The sequence below is a fragment of the Pholis gunnellus genome, assembly GCF_910591455.1.
Source record: "Pholis gunnellus genome assembly, chromosome: 23".
Lineage (NCBI taxonomy): Eukaryota > Metazoa > Chordata > Actinopteri > Perciformes > Pholidae > Pholis > Pholis gunnellus.
The window spans coordinates 6,439,626-6,467,568 of record NC_136550.1 but is presented as its reverse complement, the minus strand read 5'-3'; the positions used below and the strand labels follow the sequence as shown (position 1 = coordinate 6,467,568).

Below are 27,943 nucleotides of genomic sequence, written 5' to 3'. Positions count from 1 at the left end.
AAGCTACATTTTGGGAACACCCTGGTGAGTTATGGGTTAAGGCAACATAAACCGCTGACCAACATCCTGGGTTCACGTCCGGCCAAGGAACTTTTGTTGCATGTTATTCACCATCGCTCTCTCCCCTCCTTTCCTGTCATGTCAGAAATAATTAAAAAAAAGATCCTTCACAACTAGATTTTAACTCAGGATCACTCTGCAAGACAAATATCATGATTAGGTAAAAATGTTGGAGCCACTTTAAGATACTATTGTGTTTTAGTGGTGCATATTACCAGAACAATTAGCTAATTGGTTAAGTGACCACAAAGTATACCAGTTAGTACACAATACACAGACAACCCGAGGCCTTCAGGGCCCTTGAGGGTCTGGGGCTTGTTTTGTAAATCCAGCATTGGTATTACATAAAGCAGCCAGTTCTGGTCATAAATATGCATATTCAATCAATGCAGGCAGACATATTCTTAGATAAACAAACAAATACAAATAAATGAATGAATATAAGATTCAGAAGATTAGTACGAGCGAAGAAGCTTTCAACTTGATCTTCTTGATTGGTGAGGTCCAAAAACAGTTCAAGCTTGAAAAGCTCAAAAAAACAGCTGGGCCTTGTCTTTAGTTCGTTTTCTTTTTAAATAATGTTCAATCTTCAAGACATTAATTATTTTTAAAAAACTGAGAGATTTGTCATTTTTTCCTCTTTATGTCAAATTGATGTTTAAACGCTGATTCACAGAACATACAGAGATAGCGGGAAACACTTTGACCGATAACGGTTTGATGAGATAACCAGTGGCTGATTTTTAAAGAAACAGGCAAACCATAAAAGTCAAATTGACCGTTACCTAAAGCATCACCTGTTGTTTTTTTTATTTGCTTTGCTTTTATTTTGAAAGACATCCGCAGCCTTTCCTGCGTGTGCGCGCAGCTCTATCTGTCGGACTTGACGCGCCTCTCTCTCCTCTATGTGTGTTGCCTTTTGCGTTGGGGTGAAGCCGCATAAAAAGCGTCTCCATAATGCGGGCGTGAAGCGCTCCATGTAGCGACGCAGGAGGTGGATTTAGGGGCGGAGGGGTGTTCACCGGCTTCACGAACACCGGGTACCGGAGGAATACAATGTCGAACCGAAAGCACCGGGACAACCAGGAGATCTGCGCCCGCAAGGTCCGGGAGCTGGCCCAGTCCGGAGTAAACAAACACTGCTTCGAGTGCAGCCAGCCCGGGGTGACTTACACCGACATCACGGCGGGCAGCTTCGTCTGCACGTCGTGCTCCGGAATGCTGTGAGTGAAGAGGGGGGTGGGAGAGGGAGGGGGGGGGGGGGGCCCAGCCGCGCCTCCTCCTCCTCCACGGGTTCATTTACGGCACATTTAAGCATCAGTGTGAGGACAGAACCAGATAGTGATAAGAGTAAAAGTACCAGGCCTGAGATTGCACCATGCACCACCCTAGAGCCGGATTAACAGTGTTATTCTCTTATTTCTCTGCGTTATCGGGGAGTGTTGGTGTGGTGCAACAGCCGAGGTTGTGCGCTCAAATTAATTTACGCAGTCTCTCTCTCTCTCTCTCTCTCTCTCTCTCTCTCCATCTCTCTCTCTCGCTCTCTCTCGTGCGTGTCTTCCAACAGCTTCATAAACGACAGATCGCTAGTTGGTCATTTTCCAGCTCTGAGTTACGTTTCATTTCGTCATGGTGCAGGTTTGACACGACCCCCCTCCCTCCCTCCTCTCTCTCTCTCTCTCTCTCTCTCTCTCTCTCTCTCTCTCTCTCTAGGCTCCTCTCCAGTGTGGGTGTGTGTATATATATATATATATATATATATATATATATATATATGTGTGTGCTGTCACATTCTGTTCTGCATGTTCTGCCTAGTAGTCCCACACACTCTCTCTCTCTCTCTCTCTCACACAGGAAGACTGTTTCAACACTTGAGCGTTATTGCGCAATCCTGCACATGCACATGCACAGCAGTTGTCACACTTTGTGCACCGGGCATGGAGATAATAAGAGGCGTACGGTTCCTGAAACCACATGTTTCTCTGTCACAAGGCACCCTTAAATCCACGGTCACTTGTCAACATGTCTCCTCTGACACCTACTCTTGCCCCCCCCCCCCCCTTCGTCGTGTCTCAGAGGCGAGGAATCGCTGCACGCTTTCCTTAGTTTTGACTCCTAACTCCTCTCTCCATCTCTCCCAGGAGAGGCCTCAACCCTCCCCATAGAGTCAAGTCCATCTCCATGACAACCTTCTCCCAACAGGAAGTGGAATTCCTCCAAAACCATGGCAACGAGGTGAGTGATGTTCCCTAAATCTGGAGGCTTCGGGTTGGGGCCTGCAGGCAGAGCTTGATGCACCTATAGACAGAAATGTGTTCAGGTTTCAAACTGACTTTCTGATTCTCTGGAATATGAAACGTCCCTTATGAACCAGGCTTTGTGGTCGGGCTTTGTTTTTTTTCTGGGTTTTTTTGGGGAAGAATGCTACTGCCAAGAAACAAAAGGACCGGCACTCTCTGGTCCCACCCAAACCACGATCTATTTCCTGTGTGTGTGTGTGTGTGTGTGTGTGTGTGTGTGTGTATAGGCCAAACCTTTCGAAACCAGGGCACTTCTTCATCAACTGTAAAATGTCCCCGCTCAGCGCATAATCTTGATCCCAATAAAATAAATTGAAATGTCAATAAAATAATTTAAGGGATATTTGTAAAACGTTTGTTTAATACAATCAATTGATTATCAGCAGATTGGGGCTGCAAATAATTTCTTCTTTTGTCTGATAAACAGTCTAAAATTCGGAATTACTATCTCGTAAAACAGAAAATATGAAGCTGAGAAGCTGTGAAAAAATATGACATAAACAATTAATCAATTATCAAAATAGTCATTTGAAGTTGTCAAATATCAATATCTTTTTTTCCCCCAAATTTATTATTATAATTTTTTTATGTGGTGTTTTTAATTACCCATTTTGGGAACAACCGGTGTGGGCAGCACTCACTGCTGAGCTTTTATCACACAACAAAACACTGAAGTGTTTCAGGCTTATCAAGATGAGTGCTGACCGTTTTTACGTTTTTATGAGCTCGCTGTGGGCCAGAATGTGTGTGTGTGTGTGTGTGTGTGTGTGTGTGTGTGTGTGTGTGTGTGTGTGTGTGTGTGTGTGTGTGTGTGTGTGTGTGTGTGTGTGTGTGTGTGTGTGTGTGTGTGTGTGTGTGTGTGTTAAGTACAATGTGAGGAGAGGCAGAGCTTTTTCTCCACATCATCGTGATCGGCCGGTTATGATTCGTAGGCAGTAATATTTGCAACACTCTTGAACTTGAGCTGATAAGAACAATCTGTTTGTGAGAGATTCTCAGAGACTAAAGAATGAATTAGACTCGGCCCTTCTGCAGCGCTGCATGACCTGCAAAAACTGTGCCGGATTTTAATTGTTCTCAAAATGTGTGCGTTCAGGTCGGGAGGAGGACTTGGTTGTGCGTGTTTGACCCAAAGACGGACGGCTGCTCCGACATGAAGGACTCTCAGAAGTTCAAAGAGTTCCTGCAGGACAAATACGAGAAGAAAAAGTGGTGAGAACGTTGGTCCCATGCTAATGTCACCAGGCCGTAGCATTAATTAGATTATCTCTTCATGATTTGCTGTATAAAATATCAGGAAACAGCGAAAAACCCTCATCACAAGTTACCAGAGCACAAGGGGCCAACTACGGGTGAACTTTTCGTTGTCCCCAGAGGATGAATTCCCTCAACCTCAGCTGTGACTTTAGTGCTAATTAGCAAATGTCAGCCTGCTTACACAATAAACTAAGATGCCAACGATGGTAACATCATACATTCTTTACACCAGCGTGTTAAGATGACTTGCATAGACATTAGCATAAAGCTATGCTAATTTTTCATGTAGCATTTCATCTCATTTGTTCAGATCTTTGGATAATGAGCGACTAGATTGCCGCAGAGATGATGTATTTTTGTAAGCCAACAGGAAGTTAGCGTCGCACTGGTTTCCCCTCCAAAAAAAAGAAGCTCTGTGGCAAACAAATATTTTTGACACTTGCACGTTTTATTCAGCATGATCGTCACAAATTAGGATTTTTGAAGCATGAGTGCGATCACTAGAAGTAAAAAGCTAACGTTAGGCTATAAACGAACTACACCACGGCCATTTGACCACTAAGCTAAAGGCGGATTTTGAGCTACATTGTATGTCGGAAAAATTGCAATAAAACAAGTAAAGTTAGCATGTTAGCATGCTGACATTAGCATTTAGCTCATAGCACCGCTGTGCCTGAGTACAGAGCATGACTGTGGACTCTTGGAAACCATTTTTTTTTTGAAGATGAATCAATTCTCAAAAAATTGTGACGGATGGATTTTTCTTTTAGTTGTTTTCAGCTCTAACGGGGCAAATTAGATCCAAACAACAACTAATGATGTTTGTTCCAAATGTAGACATTCGCTGAATGAAGTGGAGACGCCCACTCAGAAAGATTAGCTCACGGATAAGAGCAGCTTTCATGCTGGGGACAAAAGAACATTGTTTTGTGTTTAGCTCCGAGCCTTCCTAATCATGGTCTTTGATCGGTGGATAACTGACTTAATGTCCAGTCAGTCACCACAGAACGGCACTAAATAACCTCTCTCTTTCAGGCATTTTTCCAAAAGTAAGAACCGGAGGGATGTGGAGGGTCCCTGGAGCCCGGGGGTCCAGGCAGTGCCCCCCTCCCATGGTCCCCTAACCAACCAGGTCCCCTCCCACAACCTGCCTCTCAACGCCAGGTCCACAAGGCCACTGGTGAGAGGCTGAATGTGTCATAATTGTGCCTGTAATGGGGAGGGAGGGGGGAGATGCGAGAGAGAAAGCGGGTGGGTGAGGCAGAAAAAAAAGAGGAAGTGAAAGAAGACAAAGTAGTTTAAAAAAAGAAAGAGAATAGAGGGTGAGGAAAGGACCTGAATTTGCTTCCACACTGCGGCAGAGAGACTCATGGTCCGGACAGCTAGAGGGCCAGGTAGCCTCCACATCAAAGCCGCTGCTTATGAATTATTGAGAAAGCATGAAAGAGACTCACTTCTTCTGCCTTTGTGTTTTTTTCTTTCTACCCTCCCATCTGCTTCTTTGTCTGTCCTCTCATCTCTTGCCCGCCAGTCTCAGTCCCAGCTGCCGTCGTGGGATCGAGCTCCCGCCATCTCGCCCGCCGACATGCGGACGGACGTGTTCACCGCTCGGCCGTCGCGCTCCCAAAGCTTCAGGGACCCCACCCTGAAAGGTCGGGGGGGGGGGAGTCCATCTTCATCAGGGGGAGCTGATATTTTTCAGAACCGAGCGGCGATATCGATCCCTTCACCCTATTTTTGTCCTTGTCTCCGCTGTAGATCCCACCCTGTGCGGGATAGAGAGGCAGCGGCCGGGCTCGCTGTCGTCGGCGCTGGGGGCTCAGAGCCACGTGCCCTCCTTCCCCGCCCTCCCGCGCCCCTCAGGTGTGTCCTCCCCTTGTTTTACAATCCTTCCAACTTTAACAAAATCCACATAAATCAATACATACATTCGTAGAAATGGAAAAAAGACTACAGGAGAGAGATTACACCAGGTTTATATTAATCCGCCACTAAAAATAGTCCCTGAAAAAGCACTATTCTCCCCGTTATTCCTCCTGCTGTTGCACCTTGACAGTGGTTTTTGTTGTGTACCATATCATGTCATCATCTTAGCACACTGGGTTGCTTTACCAATACTCAACAGGTCTTTCTCTCTCTCCTCCCTTAACTCCCTCCCTCTCTCTCTCTCTCTTTTGTCTCTCTTATCTCCCCCTCCCACGACCTCGTAGCCAGTAGCTCTTTCAAAAACCACTTCACTTTAGGTAAGAGGCGGCACCGACCTGCTGCATTTGAATGTGTGCTGAATGGCTGCGATCGATAAGCTCATACCCAAGCGTATCACTCGTGAGAAAATGGCCCGTCTGCGGGTCATGCTGGTGCCGACCTTGCCTCGCGAATCCCGGGCTTCGTGTTAGCGGCGGTCTGAGAGAAGACGCAGCACTCTTGCCATCTATTCGTCGTGGCTGGCCGGCGTCACGCGCTGCAGTTTGGGGTCGATATTTTTCTCCATCGGTCAGGCTTCACCACTTCAAAAGCCACATCTGAAGGCTGGGAGGGTCAAGGAGACACACAGAGGGGGAAAAAAACACCCACACAAGTTTAAAGTTATGCTATTTTTAGGCTGCTGCTGATATTTTCACACCTAGTTGGCGTTGAGGCACTTGAAGAGTATGTAGGACACGGCTGTAATCCCACGATACACACTGACATCCCCAAAGTATTCCAGGAAGCTCAGGCACGTTTGCAAAGATGGGTCCTATCTGGAGGCCCAAAAAGTGGAGTGGAGTGTATGATCACATCCCAAAAACATGCAGCTGGCTTTAGCATGCGTTAAACCTTCAGATAATCTGTATCAAGTCAAGTCTGGTCTGGTTTCTGTCACCGACTCCTCCACTGATAGAGAGCGACAAGCTGGATTTAGATAAATTAAAAACCTTTTTTATGTGTATCCCCGTGCTAACACTTTTGGCTGATGCTAGCATGCTTTGTGGCTAATGTTTGTGGAAAGCTTGCGACCTGCAAAGACGTGACTTTCCTGCCTTTGTTACCATCTAACAATTGTATTTTTCGTGGTTGGCGCTTTGACAAGCGATCCGAGAAGTCGTTGCTGTGCTAATCCTGCATTTGACGAGCCTCGTAGCATGGACATGTCCAAATAGCATGAGAGCAACCGCTTTGTTTTTATGACTTTCTTTTCCTTTTCTTTTTGTCCCATGTGAATGATAACTTGATTTCTACAATGGTACAACATGTGCTATCATATAATCAGATTAAAGCCCATGAATTGATCTGTATTAAGCGTGATGTAACCACATAGTATTCCTTGATTAGCAAGCTCACCTCAGGGTCCATTTAGCAGCTGTTTAGCAGCTTTCGATCGGATCACATGATCTTCCTGAGCAGGTGGAGTTAACACAGTTGACATGGCGTTTTAGGGCACTTTAGGGACTTTTCATCCCTGTCGTCACTTGATGTAGTTAGATTATTCTACCTCTTAATGACTAGTATCACCGGGATTAAGTATCTTTAGCTCTAGACGTACTTTTACTTTATACAAACCTGTTGAATTAGTTGTGTGTACGTTAGTTTTGGGGAATTGCGACAGCTCTCCTCCTCTGTCTTTGCACTGAAGCTCAGTCTGGTTTCCTCAGGTCGTACGGTATCGGCTTCGGGGACCTCGGGGCCCTTCAGGGCCTTCCCCAAGTCTCTCAGCGTGGACTTCGGAGGTCTGAACCATCCTCCTCATCATCAGCAGCCTCTGCCCCACTCTATGTCCCAGCAGCAGGCCGGAAGTGTCGGCCAGACGACGGCGCCGGTCGCTGGCTCCAACCCCCAGGACAGATACGCTGCGGTGTCACATCTGGACAACTGTTTCACTGACCCGCCCGCGGTCACAGGTAGGAACCATTTGAGTTTGTGGGAAGATAGATGCTCCTTCTTCTCTGTTACATCGGTCAGAAATGTAGCTAATAAAGGCAGAATGCACTTTATTCTTCTGCTCCAGTGTAGCGCCACTTGAAGGCGCTTTGAAGATTTAAGATATGAAAACACATGATAAGCTTATTGATAAGCCCTCTAAACGTCTGCGATGGTTTGAGTCCCAAAAAGTGAAAAAAGTTTCCAATATTTCACAAAAAACTAAACTTTAATACTCATTTTTGTAGCAGAAGTTTGTGTTTTATTCTTTTTTTTAAGGTCCATTTGTCTGCATGACAAGTATTTTTAAGTGCATTTTGCTGTAAATACCTAAATGCTTTTACTTTCATTTAGATTTTGATGAATTGTACTTGTATTGGAGTACATTGTTGCACTGGCACGGTCTTCCACCACCGTGTAATAGAGAGAGGGAGAGGGAGAGTTGGAGTGTGTGATGCAGATTGTCACTGCCAGCTCAACAAGGTTGCATAACATCCTCACACCGAATGCCGAGGCTTTAAGCAGCTGAATTATACTCGCTGTGTTTGCTCCGGGTCGTTTAAAGGACCCTGTTGATGCATTTAAAAAATCAGCTGTATTAGTCTAATGACCGAGGAGGAGGTTTTTAATGCATAGGATTCACGCGAGGAGCCTTTTCGAAGCTTCCTAAAAGAAGCTGTGTTGTTTTCCACCTTCATCACGGCCTCCCCTGCCTTTCAGACTGAGGACGGTTATTGATTTTCTGCCCCCCCCGGCTCTCTTTAATTCACTTCAAGCTGAGCGCAGAGACGCTGTTTTATTCAGGGAGGTTTGTAACGCTTCTCCTTCTTCCTGATGGCTCACACGCTGAGGATCAACTGTTTGACCTCTTTTGTTTTTTTGGGGGGGGATCTTTCCTCACATGAGATAATAGCGCTGGATCTCATTAAAGTCACGGTCTGTGTGAAATGCTTGTTCGCAGCTCCACCTGGTGGTCCGCCGCAGTACAACGCCATCTTCGGCAGCAGGCCCTCGTCCAGCTCCACTCCTGCCAGGTAGAGGAAAAAAAAAAACTTTTTTTAATTCCCTGCTGTGTGCAGCTCCCTTTTTAAAGGTCATAATCTGATCGACTTTTTTTCTGCTTCTCCATCCCCAGTTCCCCCGGCGTCGACACCGTGTCCGGCTCCCAAACCTTTGCAAGTAGGTACCGAGCACGAACCGCATTGATCCCCCCCCTACTAACCCCGCTCTGTCCCTCATGTTTTAAAGCCAACACTCCTAATTAGGATGCATCCGTGTGACTCAGAGCGGTGTTGGTTTGAATAGACAGGAATGCACTCTGTTAACCCCACACACACACTGTGAATTATCTCCCCCGTCTCTCCGGTCTCAGATTTCCCAAACCCATTCAGCTGCAGCTCCGCTTCCCAGCAGCCCGTCGCCCTCTCCCCCAGTAACCCCTTCAGCAACGCATCAGGAGGTGAGACCTTCAGACGTTACTCTGCTGCTGACTTTCTTTATTACGGGGAATGGTCACTTCTTACCATGTTATACATTCGTTTTAGAGAAAGGGGGTTTTGTGTTCATGGGATTACTTTGCAGAATGATACAATCCAGATTCTGTATGTAGAAAGTCTTGTTATTCCTATTTCGTATGAAATGCAGATTAAAAACATTCCTCTTCACATGGATCTCTTTGCTGTTTCTGATCTCTGTGTGTGGGCGCCTCTTTTTCTCCAGGTGACTCCAGTGCATTCGTCACCTCGCCCACCGCCGTCTTTCCTCCGTCTGCCTCCTTCCCAGCACCCCACACCCAGAATGCATTTCACCATGAGTCAGCCAGCAACCAGGAAGCCAACGGTAAAGCTTTTGAAAATATTTGTTATATATACATATTATTTCGTGTGTTTTAACACCGTCTTCTTATTTGCAGAGAAGATTGTGTCAATGTACTATTTTGGTTTCATTAACAGTAACGTGTTGAGGTTTTGAATTTGTTCATCAATTACAGTCGTAGTGAATTAAAGTTTATTATAAAACATAAAATGGACTTCAGACTCGCCTAAATCACATGAGAAAGGAATGTCTGCACAACATTTCATGGCCATCGATCCAAATAGTTGTTGAGATATTTTAGTCTGGACCAAAGTGGTGGACTGACTGAGACTGATCCTTCTTAAATGTATTTAAAAGCACATAAAATATAGTATTTAACAAGATGTAAAATAATAATAATACAATCTGCAAGTGAGACCAAAAGCCTAATTTATCACGGTTATCCTCCTGTTTTGAATAAAACAATGAAATACACACTTCACTGATCCGAGTACAATTTTGAATTAAAGTAATTAGTTTCAAAGCAATAAATCATTATCCTACTAAGAAAAAAGAAAAAAAGCCAAATTAAAAAGTTATATGAAATTAAATAATCATAAAAGAAAAAAGACATTGAGCCATGAATAGAATATAATAAAATCTACTTCTACTGTATGCCAGGTTAAATGATTCTATTTAATAATCATGATATATACAGTATCTGAGCAGCTGTCCCGTTTTGTGTGTTTCAGGCTTCGCCTCCTTCCCTGCGCCCGACTCTCAGCCCAAAGTCCCTCGGCCGATGTCGGTGAACCCGTTTACGGTGCGTTCACTGCCTCGCGAAACAAGTGGCGCCAAGTGCACTTCACGGGGACTAACAGACAGAGGGCCTTATTTGTATTTTTGTTTTTCTTCACAGGAAGTGTAGTAAAAAGTCCTCTCTCCGCTTTTTCTCACCCTTGCCTCTCTTGTCTTTTTCAGGGGAACGTTTACCCCAGTCGAGGGACGTCGCGAAACCCTTTCATCTGACTCCCCCCCACCTCCCCCCTCCCACTCTCCTTACTTCACCCACCCATTTGTCTCCCTCTGGGAACCCGAGAGAGAAGTGAACTTAAGGAGTCGCTGCCATTTCAATGCCTCTGGAGTGTTGTCACCCTCTAGGGGAGGGTTTGACGTCACCCCATCTACACCCTCTCTCTCTCTCGCTCTCTCTCTCTGTCTGTCTGTGTTTACGTGTTTGTAGGAGGCAAAAAAAAACGTGTGAATGTAATTATATGTGTGTGTGTGTGTGTGTGTGTGTGTGTGTGTGTGTGTGTGAGAGATAGGTCGCCTGCCGTGTTTGTACCACGTGACATTACGTCAAAAGGTGTTAGTGTGCCGGTAGACGCCAACCTCAGGGCTCAGTGGGAGTCACGAGTAAACTACTTTTTTTTTAAACTTTTTTTTGCAGAAACCCACATATATGACACACACATACATGTCGCTGCTGCTACTTTGCTTTCATCTCCTGCTTAAAAAGTGCAACAAAACAGCCCGCCAGTGAATGCATCAGCCTGGTTTTTAACAACAACAACAACAACAACAACAACAAAAGTCTCTCAGTTGTCCAAAGGAAGAGCCGGTTGAGACTCTGCATCACGAGTTTCTACAGAGGGTCATAAACAGCCTTAACAGCCTCCTGATGCATGTGAATGAGCTTTTCTATGTGGTGTTTGCATTCATCACTGTTTTATTTTATTCTTTTATTTTTAGGTCATCCTTTTGCAGGATAATCTATGTTTTTTTCCCCCACTTCCTAGGCTGCATGCGCTTAGAGGGCTAAAAGGAGATACTACTGAATGTAAAAAAAAAAACAAGCAATTTCAGAATTACTTAAATATATATATATATAGATATATACTTATATATCTATATATGTATATATCTATATATATATATATATATATAAACGTCATGGCTTCATGTTCCGGACCAAAATGTTTCTCGGTTGTTCTTTTTTTTCCGGTTTGTCATTGAAGGCGAAGTTCATTTCCCTTATTTTGCCAAAAAGAAAAAGAGAGATTCATGTGTCTTTGTAATGACAAGTATTCATGTTCATAAAATCAGTTTGTTGCTTCTTAAGGCAGTTTGGAGTGTTTCTTTTTATGTGTTTTTATACTCGTCTCCTAAGCAAAAATACGAGCATGAAATGAGAAAACATTCTTAGTTCTTGAGCATAATAGAAGCTTTTTAAATCTTATTTTGAAAGGCTGTAGTGACTGCTTCAAACAGCAGAGGGCGCTTGATACCCACTCTCCTCTGACCTCGTGCGCAAGGTTACTTTTGGATGCATATTGCATAACAACATACATACTGCATAAGCGTGCAGTACGAAGATAGAAACCCTACCCAGCTTTCAGGATGACTATTAATAGAGCATTTTTAAAAGATTCATTGACATATAAAATTCAGAGTAAATCAACAACATGCATGTTATTGGGGTTATTATTCGATGGGCTTTCTCTCAGACAGTGAGAGATGGACGTTTCACTGCTCAGCCAGACAGTCGAGAAAAAAACACACACAACAGATCAAAATCACACTCAGACAGTCTGAGTGGCACAAATGTGGCGTCTACAAATGCCTCGTGTATTACATCACAGCAGCTCGATGTACTGTTTGTGCAGCATTAAGGAAACAATAACATCAAAACGACTGTATTCCCACAGGGTGTATTGGTTTCACTGTTTAACCTAGATTTTAAATAAGCCTATGCGAGCTCCTGCTGCATTTACTGTAATGCTTCCATTTCAAAATCTGCAGGGCTTTAAGAGCTGAGTTGATGTAGAAAACGTATGAATGCAGGGCAGAGGTTTGGTTTTTATTTTTTACAAACAATAAATGGAACGGGATGAACTCCTGGCAGAGCCAATACTGAAATCCTACTCCACACACTGGAAGTGTTGCTACCTTCACGTGCTGTAGGAAATATTAAACGTCGCTCGAGTGAGACTCAGTTAAAATTCCCAAGAAACAGGTAGACATTGAAAAAGAGCGAATGGAAATTAAAATCAGAGAACGCAAAGAGAAATTAAAAAGCTACATTACATAAATTAGATTATATTACAATGTATTATAGCACATAAATGACTACATTTTGTAAAATATACATTTGTACAAAAATGAGTTCAGTGGTGTCACAAACAAAGCTTCACTAATACTGAAAAAGTGAAAATGTAAGGACAGAGGAAGCAACAAGACCTGGTGGAGATGAAGCTAATTTATGATTGGATGTTATTGTGCTAACATGGTGACTTATTTCTCAAAATAAACCTGTGTTTTGTCTCAAAGTAGGTGAAACACACACAAACTATTATAGCTATCTTCCTGCAAATAATGAAACTTTCCAGATAATCTATAGTCTGCTGTGTGTGATTAAGGCTACTCGGAGGCAACAGTTGGAGAGTACTTTCCAGAAGTCTAACATGTACAGAGTTGAGTATCTTGTTTTAGTGGTGTGAAAATAGCAGAGCCCCCCCCCCCCCCCCATAAAATTCACCCCAGGGCAGTTTCTATTACTAAACTCTTTATAGTTATAAGTTATTAGACTCGTCCCCTTTACAAGCATAATGTACTTACTTTTCATTCATCTCTATTCATTCAATATGTTTCATCTTTTCATCCAGTAATGTTCATTATTGCTCATCAAGTGTGGATTTTTAGTTTATTGTTATCATCATCCAACATCTTACTGTAGATCTCTGTGGTATAGTTTAAACAGTGTACATACATTTATACATTCTACATACATAACTGTGTCTCTATAGATTCACTGTTTTGTTCTTCCTTTAGTTTTAGTTAAGATTATAGTTATATTTAATTGTCCTATAGTTTTGACTCTATGTATCCAATTCATTGACAAGCACTGACTTGCAAGGGCGGGGGGAGACACACAGCTTGGCGAGTCGGATGCTCTCGTGTCGGAGCCCAGACTCGGTCCGTGAACGCACCAGCGCTCCAGAGTACTAGTACAGCGGGTGAGTGACAGTCCCGCTCCACGGTAGCTGCTCCGCTCCTCTCCACTCCACAGCCACAAGACCGGAGCCGAGCAGAGCCGAGCAGGGCAGGGAAGGGGTGGGGGGACAGACAGACAAATAAACAGACAGAGAGAGGCAAACGGACTGCTGCAGGACGGACTCCGTGCGGTGTGATGTGCAGTAAATGGGATTAAAACCGCTCAGACGGCGCTTGAACCACGAGCAGCAGCAGCAGCAGCAGTAGTAGTATAGGGGGGGAGCTCCGCATGTGTTCGCCCGTGTGGAGAACTTGCTCCGGCCTGTCCGTCGGACTGCAAACAAACCAACCCAAAGAGGAGCAAAACTAACGACAGCCGCCAAACAAACCCGGGTTCAGGGTTCAACCGCCGGGACTCAGCAGCAAACCCCAAAACTCCCCTCTCACATGCCTGCGTTGATGTGGGAGAGAGGGAGGGGAGCGGAACCGGGGGACGTTTGAATCTTCTCTCTCTAAACTTGCAGAAAATACTACACGAGAAATTAAAAAAAAAGAGTTTGTGCACGTTAAGGGGAGGGAGGGAGGGAGTTAAAGGAAAGATGTCGGGCGGGATGGAGAGCCAGGCGGGCGACCTCCAGAGCTGCGAGGACGTGCGGAAGAGCGGCTACCTCCGCAAGCAGAAGTCCATGCACCGGCGGTACTTTGTGCTCCGCGCCGCCTCGGAGCACGGCCCGGCCCGCCTGGAGTACTACGAGAGCGAGAAGAAATTCCGCGGCAAGGCCCCCGTCCCGAAGAAAGCGGTGGCGCTCGAGACGTGCTTCAACATCAACAAGCGGGCCGACGCCAAGAACAAGCACATGATCGTGCTGTACACGCGGGCCGAGAGCTTCGCGGTGGCCGCGGAGAGCGAGGCGGACCAGGACGAGTGGTACCAGGCCATGGTGGAGCTGCAGTGCAAAAGTAAGTCAAGAGGCGCACGCACACACGCATTGCACGCACGCTCCCAGTACAGTGCCGAGGCTCTGCGCGCGAGGAGAAACGTGGCAGCGCCTTGCAGAGCTCGAGCGGCAAGAAGCGCACTGCAGATCGGGACATGTCTCGTTCCAGTGTTTTTTTTTTTTGGGACAACGTGCACGGGGGGGGGGGGGGGGGGGGGGGGGTTGTTTGAAAACCATTACAGCTCGCCGAGCCAAGTTTACATAGTTTGTTTCTTCCATTGCCGTGTACACACATTTGAAGCTGGGTGGTGCTTTACACTTAAAAAAAAACAACAGATTTAAGTTCTTTAGGAATGGCCTCCGAGAGGAATGTGTGTGTTTGTAAACACGTGCCTTTAAGCCGGGCTGTGGAGCTTACCCCCCCTCCACAACCAGTACCACCAGCCCTTACCATACTGGTGTCAGGCTAGATATTTACTCCCAGTTGTCCTCCAGACTTTTGGTTGTTTTTGGGGCCTCAGCTGTGTGCAAGCTTTGCCTCCCCCCCCCCCCCTCCTCTTGTTTACTTTTCCTGCTCTGCTTTTCTGCTGACACTGCAATATTACATCAAGCATTGGTCCTGCAAGAGGAGAAACATGTCCCAAAAAGTAGAGAGAAGCGCATTAGCACCTGAGAGGCTCATTCATTCATTAAATATTCATATTTCCTGAGTGTGGCTAAGCAGCTTAGGCTGTCCCATCAAGCTTCTCCTGCAGATGGATTTATCTAATGCTGAAAATGTGCAAATGGCCTCAACACCCATGTCGATTTTCCTCCAACACTGTCTATCAGCTGCTTGTGTCAACACAGCTGTCGTGAGAGCAGAGGCAAAAAAAAAAAAAAAGACATTCAAATCACCTGTTCGGCCTTCGCTGTGAGAGAGCGACCACAAAGGGACTCGTGACGCAATCGCGGCGAAAGTAAAGATACGGGTTCAAGGTGCACATGACCTCCTGTTTCTGTTACATAAAGCAGCCGAGGAGGAGGAGGAGGAGGAGAAGAAAAAGAATATGTTCTGATGTATTTGATAATCTTGTCTTTCATTTTAAAAAAACACAGGAGAGTTGCTTCGAGGTGGTTGATTTGGGAGCGCCGAAAAAGCCGCGTCAGGGAGAAAGCCTAGTGTAACCTGTGCGGATTTGGAGTTGGTGTCAACGGGTTGCCCCCCCCTCCCCCTCCCCTTGTTGCTTTTACATAACTGTGTCTGTGGGTGGTGCGCGGCCCACTCCTCCCAACTATTTGACGAGTTCCCGCGAGACGGCAGAGTGAGCAGACAGATGTTGGAGCCTCGAGGACTGTGAGAAAACCGTCTGCGAAAGAGCAGGCCGTCTAATCTACGGTCGCTTAAGTGGTTTGGGGTGTAAAGGTCAGAAATGGGCGGCGGCTCAGCAGGTGAGTTACGCTCACGAAGAAGCCGGACCACCGGCAGGCCCGAGCATCACGCTGGCACAGCCGGTGCCACGGCTCGTCTTTTGAAACTACAGGTCCGGTGTGACGCGCCGACGGGCCGCTCGTCTCCCGCTTTTGTTGCTTGGGGTGTTGGGTTTCTCGCGTAAATCAAGCTCCCCCCCCCCTGACAGTGACTGTCAGGGCTGCGGCCGAGCTGCTGTGCTAAACCAGCACGTTGGCAGGCGTTTTTTACTGGTGGTATGCGCTGCAGTTCACACACGGCTCCTACACCGTGCAGAAGAACACACACACACACACACACACACACGATGCAGGGAGTGTTTTGTAAGAGGGGGAGTTGTAGGTTCATGGCCAATTGCTGACTAAACCTGCACGTGTGTGTGAGAATAGCTTAATGCACACACACACACACACACACGCTGAACACTGTCAGGATTCCTCCATGTAACAACCCTCCTCTGGTATGTGCTGATCATACACAGTTTCAAGTCTTCGGCGCCTGTATGTGGACTGAACCTTCTCACCCTCGTCCCCCTCCGGCCTCGTCCCCACACACACACACGCGCTGTCACTCCAGTGGCGTCAGTACAGTCAGGTATCAGGAGACAGAAGAATTCACAGCCAAGAGATGCTGCACCGTCCGTCTTCCATAGCTTCCAGAGGACCCCCCCCCCCTCCCTCGATGCGATTGATTCCCGCGTAGCCGTTCGTATTGGAGCCGTCAAGCTGCTGCAGGGGGGGGGAAGTTCTCAGCTGGAGCTGGAATCAAAGTTTTGGGTCGGGGCTTGGAATAATGGGGTTGCTTTGAGTCGGCACAGCGAGAGGTTCCCGCCAGCTTGCATGCATACAGTGGAAGCACAATAAATAGCGCTCACGTCCACGCTGCTTTGGTGCGTCGGGCTCTGGGAAACTCACCTAAAGCGGCCCGGGAACCGTCCAATATCGCGCGGCCTCCCCCCCGCCCCCCTCGAGCCGGGCGGTAATTACACAAACACGAGCCAGCTGCCGTGCAGGGCGATATTAGGATCCCAGTTATTTATTCAGCTGAGTCCTGGTAAGACCCTGTCGGGCAGCGAGTACAGTATCGGGCTTGAGGGCGGCTATTTGCTCAGCTATTAGGAGTCAGTCGAGTGTGTAAAGGCTTAACCTCGGCGAAACGGGCGGGAGGTGCGGCCCACGGTCGACGGTTTGCCAGGAAAACTGTCCCGCAGCTCAGGCACACACCTCAGGAATTGTTGTTGACCTCAATGAAACAATATGGCGCGAGTCAAAGTGTGTGTGCAGAGAGCCTGCATGGATTACAGCAGCACAATAAATCGTTTTTGTTGCTCTTAAGGTCCCTAAACTCTTCCACAGAACTTATTTTCTGCAATGAGTAACTTGTTGGACTACAGAGATACGTCATCCCTGCAGCACTGCAGTTATTGGCTTTTGTTCCCTTTTTTTGTGACATTTCGGAGACTCTTCAATTGTCAAAAGTAATCAAACGGATGAAACAACAATGCAAATAATCACTAGTTGCATCTCAACTCAAACGAACCCCAAAAAGATTTCATGCTGGTTTTTTTAAAGGACTTTTCACACAAAAAAAACATCAAATTAAACTTTCATTCTGACAAAAACGGACCAATTTTTGGAGCGAACTCCATCTGTTGATCTCCAATTGAGAGCTGCATCTCGTCTTCAGATGGTTTGTTGACTTCGCTGCAGTACAGCAAAGCTCTGTGGAATTTAGTTTTCCGTGCTGGGAGCTGATAATGACATGGTTACTGTTCATGCTAATCCCCTGACCTCAGCGTGAGCCGTGTTCCCCTGCCTGTAGATGTGTTTTCACTCCGGTCGGTGGATTACCAGGATGTAGTTTTTGACACTTTTTAAAATAAAAAAAAACACCACAAAGCAAACGCCAGAGTTTCAGCGTGAGCTGCAGCTCGGCAAATCCCACCAGATCTCTCACCCCCTGACTGATATGAGGAGAAATGTGTTTTTAAGTGAGTTGCGTACAGAAGGCCTCTCAGAGTGTCGTTTGGCTGCTCTGACCAATGAGATTTGGATCTCACCGGTGGCTCGCAGAGCCGGCCGATTAAACGTTAAGCCGCGCTTAAGCACTGCTCATCGCCCTAATTAGGGAGTAATTATTGTCTCGAGGGCCAGCCTGCTGGTGGCACAGAGGCTGTGTGCTAATAGAGTCGGAGAGGCGAGCGTCTCGGAGGAGGGGGGGGGAAAACATACAAACTATAGGTTAGAAACTGATCACTGGTCTTTATTTGAAGTGGGTCTTTGCTGCTAAATTGTTTTAGCTCCAGGCTCGCTCGAGAGCTGCCACAAGTTATTTCCTCTGCGTAAATTGTCGCCCATCGTCAAGTAGGAACTCCGGTTTGATCGACAGCGAAAGCAAAGCCTGGGGGGTGGAGGGGGAGGGGGGCAGGGGCAGCGAGATCCATTTAGTTGATGAGCGGCCATATGTTGAGCAGGAAGGAGCCGTGGCGCGTAGTAAACCTTTTATATGGCGAGCCGTATTGATGGCTGTTTGGTTGATCCGAGCCCATTACCGCCGTCATAGTGGAGGTCAGGAGGCTCACGGGTCGGGATTCATCGGCCGTACGGTGGACGCATTAGAAGGAGACGTGAGGGAAGAGCTTCCTCATTAGCTGCTGTGCTGCTCCTCCGGGAGGTTCAACACAACGTCCTGCATTGATTGGACGGACTGTAACGCCAGGCGCTATAGGCAAAAGGATGGATCCCGTCGGTCACAATCTTTGCAGTAAATAAAATAAATGCCAAATGTAGAAACATACTAATAACAATGTAAACTGAAGGAACTTTATGTTTCTGGAATTAAACCCAGGAGTTGTCTAGTAAAATGAGGTGAAAGTGGTTTAAAGCGTCTTGGCACAAAGGAATGTAGAGGGTATTGAATAATTTTCCTATTTCTTTTGGACGCACACACACACTCTCCTAATTTTATAAGCTTAAACCGTAATTGAATTCTCTGCGCTTTTTATATGAATTTACGTATGAAAACTTTCTGTTAAAAAAAGAAACGTGGAGCGGCCACTTGCCCAGAAGACCAGTACAAATTCCTGAATGATTTAATTCCAAAATGTAATTTATCCGCTTTGGAAGATTTGGGCAAGATGAAAGCCATCCCGGTTTTTCAAAGCCAAATATTACTCTGTTAAAAAGAAAAATATGAGGCTGGACTGAAACAGTGAGCACAGTATTGTTCCCATTTCCAATGAACTCTGGGGACTCTTTGCCTGTTCTGCTTGGATGTTCCTGGGACATTATGTTCACTCACTCCGAGCCAGGCTCACCAGCAATGTCCAAGATGGCGGCCGGTTTGGTGAGAGCATCTGAGCAGATTTTAAAGAGAGCTTCAGATCACTTTCATGGAATTTCTTTCGTGCGTCTTCTCAAAGGGATGGCAAACCTTGCGTGCGTCACCGATAATGTCCTGCGTTTACGTGTGTCTTTGCTTGTGTGTGTGTGTGTGTGCGTGCGTGCTCCTCCGGCTAAACACAAACCACATGTGAAACAAACCTTCAGGCAGATGCTGGTGTTGCGGAGGCATTGTGTGCCTGAGTGTGGGCCCAGATAGGGGGATTACAGATGGTAAGAGATGGATGAAGAGATAGGAAGTGGAGGGTTTGAAAAAGAGGGAAACAGGCACACATGTGAGGAAGAGATTAGACCAACTGTTTTCACTGCCGAGTGTCTCTCACTTTTTTCTTCTCCCCGAGACACGCTAGTACAAAAAAAGTCCACAGCTGTCTCCTATCTGGTAAGCGGCTATGGCAGCGGGGGTGGTATAGGGGGCACGGCGGCCATTAGAAAATGGGGCTCAGCCCTCAAGAAGTTTGTGTGCAGCGGCGTTCTGCGGTGTTATGGCTGCAGCGCAGCGTGCTAGGGCAATGAGATCAGAAACTTGAAACAGAACCATAGTGAGAGTCAGCCGGTTCACTGCCAGAGTCGTTCTCCCTGATTTACAGGCTGCATTAGCTGACGAAGAAGAGGGATTTTATTCTGAATCTTGCTATAAGATACCGTATAGAAATGCATTAACTAAACGTTGCTTGACTGTAGTTTTTAAAGGTGGAAATGACAGGCGGTGGCAACACTTTGGTGTTGTTTTAGTGCCTAAACATGAACCTTTTTAGATTTTAAAACTTAATCTTAAATCAACTAGAATCCCACCCAGTGGTGCTGTGCTTAAATAAGAATATCTGTTCCTGCTGTGGCTGAGCTGATACAAGCTACTATGGAAGACCTACTTCCTTAGAATTTGTTTGCTAACCCTAACAATAATCAGCCACTCAGGGGAGGATCTGTCAATATCCCAGCAGACATCTGGCCGCCCCGGGGGGGTAAATATCCCAGCCCCATACCCCCCTAAACACACACACACACTCACACTCACTCCAGCAGCATGTTAGAAAGTAAGGGAGACGCCGAGCCGCCTAAAAGCCAATAACTCACATTTTTAAAAAACCCAGTTTGAGAAAATGAGGGTAGATTATGGCCTCTTTATATACCGTCTACGGTATCAGGGGAGGCAGCTCGAGCACAGCAAACACGCGACATGAATAGGCGGCAGTGTCGGCCGCGTAGGCTGCCGCTCTCGAGAGCGGGCGTGCGCGCACGACTGAAAGTTTCATGTGCGGTCGCGGTCGAAAGCGAAGTAAACAACTGGTGCGTGAATAAGCCAGTGTAAGTAGTTTTTTTTTAGGTTGCTAAAAAGGGGGAACACGATGTCGAAGCTTTGGAACAAGTCACAGTTACCTTGCGTGAACCCTTTGACCCGATATATGCCCTCCCATCAAGGTTGTATCGCCCTCATTCAACCAAGCAAGCTCAGCACTCAAAGCGTTATCACCCCCAGGTGTGTTTTGATTCTTCGTGCATCCGCCTTGAAGATTTATCTCCTGCTATGGGCGTGTGTTTTTCTGAGGGCTCATTATGTCGTATAGGGGCGGCAGAAGCTGACCGGCTGATAACCTCTTCATGCCAAGTGGGAGGGGGGGGGGGGGGACGTTCCCAACAACCATGTCTGCTGAGCTCCACACTGCCGTTGCAATCTATAATTCATAACCCTCTCTTTATGTAACCCTGACGAGACGGTCTACGGCGTTCGATGGGGGCCAAATCTGTCGGCGTCCCTGTAGGGGTCTGGGTGAAAGCCTCTTAAAGGTTTTCAGTGCTTTTTGCGAGTCGCTGATAAGTGCGCGCAGTCCGAGTGGCCCTGAGATCAAGGGTGTGCGGGGAGTGCTGTCGAGGGCACAGCTGAGGTTTAAGGCTGCACTGTACTCAAAACACAAACGACACACTTGTGCTCTCCTAGAAGACGCGTTATCCGACTCTTGAAAAGGGAAAAACGATCCTCCTCGAGGAACATGCAGTCTCAAGAAGCAACGGGATCCAAGTTTGATTCTAGAATAAATAAAGGCTGTGATAAGACTTTTTTCTTTAATCCAAGCAATCCTAAAAATAAACATTTCCTCCTGAAATATTCTTGGAAAAGACCACCCCCCCCCCCCCCTCCTGTTATCTCCTGCGGTCCCTAGTTCCCTTCTGTCCCAACTGCAAAAAATCCCCAAACCATCCCTTCCTGTTGTAAATCTAAATCGAGGAGGAACACAGGGCTTCTTGCACACGGAGAGAAGCAGTGCATGAAACAGCCATGCATGGCCTTGAGTGAGTCATCTAATGTAGGGGGGGGGGGGGTGCCTCCACACACAGCCACAAAGCCACAGCCTCCACGGCTTTCAACAAAACATCTATTCTAAGTCTCTCTCAAGTTGTGCGCGATCCTCCAATTTTGGGAAAGCAAAAAAACTGGAAGAAAACACGTTTCTGAAATCTAAAGTAAAAATGTTTCGGGGTGAGGATCTCGGGGAAGATGTATGTCGCAACAGAAGCTCGGCTGATACGGCGTCCACTGTGCACGCTGAGGCTTCTTGTCTACATATGGTTGTCATTGTAGGATTTGCAGCGGAGTCATGGGAAAGGAACAACACGTGCAGACGTACAATCACACATTTGTAATTCTGTGGTCCAGGGTGCACTGTGATTAGCTGGTTTGGGCCAAAATCATTGCTTGAAGTAGAATCCCACACAAACCTTTGTGTCACTCTGTGACTCTTCAAACAGATCTTCAATACTCCAGATGTGACGGTCTTATTAAGGCAGGTGCTCATTACTGCACAAAGAACACCCTGTTCCCACAAAGGGAACATGTGAGGTTTGTTTCTTCCGTCTTGATGTTTGGGTTGTAGTTGGCATGCTCAGACACAACCAACCTGGCAGTTTGACAGAGAGAACTCATCAAATACGGTGCATGTGAGGAAAGGATCCATGTTTAAGGAACACTTTAGGACCACTTCTTCCCCGAAGAAGAAGAAGAATCCACCCTAAAACATGAGTCACATCAAGGTATTTGAAGGTATTTCACAACGAGGTCCCTTGTGCCCGCAAGTTCAAGAGCTTAGAGGTAAATCTGTTGAATATTCAGAGTTGGTGTCAATGGCTGCCGACAATAAATTGCACAGCATGATAGAATTGAGGTAATTTTCTCCAGGCCTGTGAACAATAAGGGGACTTAAAACACCAAACATCCAGCTAAATGTTGTATTAGGAAATCCCGGGCCTTTGTATGCCCAAAGCAGCCCAGGATCAAATCTCACCAAGAACTTCCCCTCCTGTTTTTCTTTGCCTCGGTAATTCTCTCCCGTCTGAATACAGAAACACAAAGGGTGAATGGACTGCCTGTGCTCCCGCTAAAAGACACTAGATTTTATTAGTTTACAAAGCCAGTTAATAGCCAGTAGAGCAGCTCCAGAGAATGGCTCTTGAAGAGCTTATTAAGTGCTTTGCTCTGAGGTTTCTGACCATCTATTGGCATTGTTTGCTTTTGGTTTTTGGAGAAGATTCACTTGTTAAGCAATTTTCCGCAAGTTGGTTCACTTACGTTTCTTTTTCCACTGCGGTTGCTTTTCTTTCAAAGTCATCATTCTTGTGCCGGGGCTTCAGTTGTCAACAGCTTCGTAATTCCACACTGGTGCGTGTGCTTGTGTGAGTGTCGGGATGTCTGTGTGCGGTTGACAAACGAGACCCCAGGTATGGAGCCTGCAGGTCTCGCATGCTCCTGCATGCTCCGTTTGAACTCTGTTTGATCTGGTTTAGAAATCTGTGAACAGCTCAATATCATCACAGCTTACATAATAGCGGCACCTTGCCCTCCACTAACAGGTAAATAGTGGTGGTTTCCCTTTGTTCACAGATGCTTGAAGGTCATGTCACTGCTTTGTTGTAACCAGCGCTCTTCATAAATCCTCCTCCGTAATTAATTACTTCTGTTTTTTCTTATCCAGTCATATCCTCCTCTTTTCTACTCCAACAACCTTTTAAAATCCCCTTCTTCTTCTTCTTCTGTTCTGTCCCTGTAGGTAAGAACCTCACTGATAGCGTGGAAGGGGGGGACTACGGAGTGCCGAATCCCGGGCCTGCGTTCAAAGAGGTGTGGCAGGTGAAGGTGTGGCCCAAGGGCCTGGGTCAAGCCAAGAACTTGGTGGGCATCTATCGCCTTTGCTTGACCGACAAGACGGTCAACTTCGTCAAGCTCAACTCCGACGCTGCTGCCGTGGTGCTGCAGCTGATGAACGTCCGGCGCTGTGGCCATTCGGAAAACTTCTTCTTCGTCGAGGTGGGGCGCTCTGCCGTGACAGGCCCGGGCGAGTTCTGGATGCAGGTGAGCCTGTAATCTGCGGTCCCCATAACGTTGGGCGTTGCACCCTCCGATCCCATCTATACGTAAAGAGCCTATAATATGCAGAGTCAGAGCAACTTAAAGCTCATGTAACCCCACATTATGGTCCAATTAATAAAGGTTGTTGCTTTAACTTAAGGTGGAAATTAAAAGTGGTGGATACATTATGCTTTGGTGTTGTTGAGAGATGTTACTTTCAATAGCTCAACACTCAATACCCTGTAACTAACCGATTAACTGTAAAGAAAAAATGCGAAATTACTTGAAATACAGAGGCGCTTTCCTTCTAGTCCAGCACTCCTTTGACTCAGTGAAGTTAAGTGGCAAATTTTGAAGCGCTATGTAATTAGAGGTGCTGAAATTTTAATGTTTCGCTCGGGTATTTGTGTGACACAGCTGGACACACACACTCACACACACACAGCTGTGTGGCACACACACCGAAGCTCTCTGCTGAACGTCTTGCATGAACAGCCCCTATTCTTGGTGGTTAACTGTCTACATGCCTGGTATTGTTTTAGTACCCAAACACAAAGCTTTTAGATTTTAAACCAGCTTGCTGATACTCCTTAAATACAAACATGGTTTCCCATTAGAATAAAGAATTCCAAAGAATATTCAGTTCACATTCTCTCAGTGGTTTGATTTTTAATTTAAGAATTAATTCACATATAAATTTACCAGAGTTATGTTTTGAGTTCACTGTTTGAGAGTTGTTTTTGTGTCGTGGGTTAGGTGGACGATTCTGTGGTGGCCCAGAACATGCATGAAACCTTGCTGGAGGCCATGAAGGCACTGAGCGAGGAGTTCCGCCAACGCAGCAAGTCTCAGTCGAACTCCGGCCCTGGAGGAGGGGCTACTGCTTCTAACCCCATCAGTGTTCCCTCACGCCGCCACCACCCAAACCCTCCGCCCAGCCAGGTGGGCTTCACCCGCCGGCCCCGAACAGAGCCTCCAGGAGGAGCTAACAGCGGAGCGGCGGTCGGCAGTGCCAACGCTTCTCCCACCCCGCGGCACAGCTTCCCGAGGTCTCGCACCGCAAGTGACGGGGGGAAAGGTGAGGATGGGATCGGGGGGACCACGCCACTCCAAGGGACTTGCTCCAGCCCTTCCACCAATGGCTCGTGCTCCACCACCCCAATCCTCAGGTCGAAATCAGCCCGTTCAGCCCCCACCACAGCTGCTAAAACTCCTCTTGGTTTGATGCGTTCCATCTCCACCCCGGCGCCGTCCCCAGCCCCAAGCCTCTCCTCCAGCTCTGGACATGGCTCTGAGTTTGGAGTCGTGACATCTGCAGGTGCTGGTCCAGGGTCTGGTGCCTACAGTCGCGTCCCCTCCAGTCGCGCCTCCGTCTCAGGCTCACCCAGTGACTATGGCTCCTCAGACGAGTATGGCTCGAGTCCTGTGGATCACACTCTTCTCCCCTCCCCGAGCCTCCCCGGAAGCTCTGTTGGTAGCGCTGGCAGCCAGTCCCTTGGCGACGAGGGAGCCAACTATATCCTAATGGGCCAACGTAGTGGTGGTGGTAGCAACGGCAACCAAGGGGGCTTGACATCCAGTTCCCTGCCAGCACCTGTAACACCAGCCTGTGGCTCCCAGCCAGAGACCAGAAGAGTTCTACGCCGCTCCTCCAGTCGGGAATGTGAAGCTGAACGTAGGCTGCTGAGCAAGCGGGCTTCATTGCCTCCTATGGCCCTGGAGAGGCTGGTCCCACGTCAGCGCAGAGCTGAGGAGCCAGCAGATGAAGATTCAGCCGATTATGCCATCATGTCCAGGAGCACCAGCCGCGAGTCCTTTGCTTCCACCTCCTCTACCCCACAGAGGGAATCTGTCATGAGTGCTGGGTCAGCAGGGGGAGGAGGAGGAGGAGGGTACTTGGACGTGACGGGTGAGTTTAAAAGTGAAGTGGGTGGAGGAGCCAGTGGTAGTGTAGATATAGGTGTGGACAATGGGTACATGTCCATGCTGCCTGGCGCCAGTCAGCCTCCAGCATCCCTGTCCCAGTCGTTTGCTGTCTCTGTCCCAGACTCCGATCCCAAACCTGCTGACGACTACATGGCCATGACCCCCAACAACAGCGTGTCCCCGCCACAGCAGATCCGGCCTCCACCGGCTTCTGATGGCTACATGATAATGTCCCCCAATAGCAGCTGCTCCCCTGACCAGCGTGGGGGTCTCTCTGGAGGAGCTTGGCTGGGCAGTGGTAGTGCAGACAGCAGGGCAGGCAGTGACTATATGAACATGTCTCCAATCAGTGCGCGTTCGGTAAATGGCAGCCCCCCACCACCTGAACACACCAGTCATTTGGAGACCAGTTCTCAACAGCAACCCCCCAAGATGGTTTATTCTTACTATTCTCTTCCCCGCTCATACAAACATAACCCCTCTGCTGGACATTTTGACGATGGGCCCGGGCGAGGCAGGCGGACCAATGGGAGCTTTACTAGGGGAATGGGTGGAGGTAGGACTGTGGGAGGGCGTCAGGAGCCACCAGCAGCAGGCAATTCAGTGGTTGGACGCCACCTGTCACTCTCCTCTTCATCATACTCCTCCAGCTCAGCCAGCAGCGAGAGCCTCGGGGAGAACGAGGACCGAGCTACCCAGGCTGTGAGCCCCATGGCTGGGGGAACTCAGTCCAAAGATGGAAGTAAGCTCCAGCAGAGACGGGGCTCTGGCGGATTGTCCAAGCAGGGTAGCCATGGTAGGAACAGACCAGTGAGCCTGTTTGTTGACGTATCCAAGGCTAACACCCTCCCTAGGGTCCGTGAGAACCCCCTGCCCCCAGAACCTAAGAGCCCTGGGGAGTATGTAAGCATTGAGTTTAAGGGGGAGAAGAGCGGCCAGACTGGGTTTGGAGGAGGGCGCGGCCGGGGTCTCAGACATGGCTTATCACTGCCTCATAGCTCAAGCATTCAGCATCATCAACACAGGCCATCTTCTTGCTTAGGGAACTTTATCCCCCTTTCCCGTAGCCCCTCTGCCCCTATCACCCCCCCAGCGGCCTCTGAGTATGTCAACATGGACTTGGGCCCTTCTCCGTCCCCCTCACCCCTCTCCCTTAATCCTCTAGTTTTCCCCTCCTTCCACACCCCTCCCACGCCACCAACTCTTGCCCATCCTCCCAAATCATGTGACGAGGGTACTTCTGGTCCTCGTGAAGAGGGGGCCGAAGTGGCTGAAGCCCCACTTAGGAAAAGCAGAGAAAGTGTCCCATCAGTGTCTGAGTCTGAGTCCCCAACATCCTTTGGAGACTACACAGACATGGTCTTCAGCTTGAATAGCAACGCCGTCCCCAGGTCATCATCCAGTGTCTCCCCCAAAGCCCCTTCCCCCACCAGGACTGATCCCTCTGTTCCAGTGCTCTCACGGGGTTTAGACTTCCCCCTGGCCAAACCCGGACCCAACCCAGACCACGGGGCTAAAGTCATCCGGGCCGACCCCCAAGGACGCAGACGGCACTGCTCAGAAACCTTCCTCGCCTTGCCTTCCCTCCCCACCTCTACCTCTACTTCCTCTGCCTCCACTGCCTCCCTCTTTCCAGAACACCCCCAAGCTGTGGCCCGCCGGCTGGGCTTTGAAAGCATGCTGTGGGGGAATGGTGCTGTGACTGACAACCCCACTCAGTTCGCCCTCCCTGGACAGCAGTCCCTTCCCACGAACTCTCAGACTTCGTCCACAGAGCAAGGCCTTAACTACATAGACTTGGACTTGGCCAACAAAGAGGGCCCCCATTTGGGCCTGGATGGACCCTCAGGAAGCCAGGCCCCCTCTCGCCTCTTCTCTGGACTGGGTGGAGGTTCTGGGGTCGTGGGAGTGGGCGCGGCAGTCGGCAGCAGCAGCTCAGCACTCAACACTTACGCCAGCATCGACTTCTACAAATCAGAGGAGCTGCGGACGCATCAGAATGGAAACAAGGAGGGAACAGGTAAGAGTTGCCATTATTCTTTTAAAGCACATTTATACGACTCTGTTGAGCTCTGTGACATTATTCAGATAGAAAAGAAGAATACGCATCCTCCCTTTCCAACTATGCTTGTAATCAAACTTCACCTGGCGCCAGGTAGTTTGATTTGTGTGACTGTCTGCATAATCCACAATATGAGATACAGATAAGTAGATTTATTCGTAAGGCATATGCACACTTTTTACCTTATGTGATTATGTAAGGTGCTAAAGGCCAGACAACCTATTGGAATAACAATGAATATCGATTTTTGGGAAATTACTATTGATCCCCTCGAGGCTTCCTATTGATGTTTGGGGGCAGATTCAGGAGACGTTTGACAAGCGGCAGAATCCTTCTGCTCCAGAAGAGCCACTACTTTCCAAGTAGAAGAGCATGTTGCGAACAGCTCACCGCACAAAAAGCAAAGGAAACCGTTTTGGCAGACAACTGAAGCCTTCAAGTTCAATAAAGTTGAACACCGGCCCGGTTTTCCGTTGACCCGATAACCTCCAACGGGACACGAGTAGAGGAAACTAATGGAGGA

At 47.7% G+C, this 27,943-nt stretch overlaps 2 protein-coding genes across 3 annotated transcripts in view; both read left to right on the top strand.

The window, feature by feature from the left end:
• The first annotated feature begins 977 nt into the window (after positions 1-977).
• Positions 978-11,429, top strand: agfg2 (ArfGAP with FG repeats 2). 2 transcript variants are annotated; one of them, XM_079184436.1, is made up of 14 exons: positions 978-1,283; positions 2,202-2,295; positions 3,457-3,572; positions 4,653-4,797; positions 5,149-5,269; positions 5,376-5,480; positions 5,828-5,860; positions 7,250-7,495; positions 8,476-8,548; positions 8,650-8,693; positions 8,887-8,973; positions 9,234-9,353; positions 10,061-10,131; positions 10,290-11,429. In XM_079184436.1, the coding sequence occupies exons 1-14, from the start codon at positions 1,117-1,119 to the stop codon at positions 10,335-10,337; spliced, it is 1,470 nt and encodes a 489-aa protein (XP_079040562.1). In that variant the 5' UTR covers positions 978-1,116; the 3' UTR covers positions 10,338-11,429. The 2 variants fall into 2 exon arrangements, with proteins under 2 accessions (XP_079040562.1, XP_079040563.1); XM_079184437.1 differs by lacking the exon at positions 5,828-5,860.
• A 2,003-nt stretch (positions 11,430-13,432) lies between these two features.
• LOC306714296 (insulin receptor substrate 1-B) overlaps positions 13,433-27,943 on the top strand; it is a 35,180-nt gene continuing 20,669 nt past the window's right edge. The window contains exons 1-3 of the mRNA XM_079184283.1: positions 13,433-14,261; positions 23,134-23,435; positions 24,189-27,378. Coding sequence (XP_079040409.1) covers positions 13,901-14,261; positions 23,134-23,435; positions 24,189-27,378 — 3,853 coding nt within the window. The 5' untranslated portion in view covers positions 13,433-13,900. The remainder of the gene's footprint in view (positions 14,262-23,133; positions 23,436-24,188; positions 27,379-27,943) is intronic.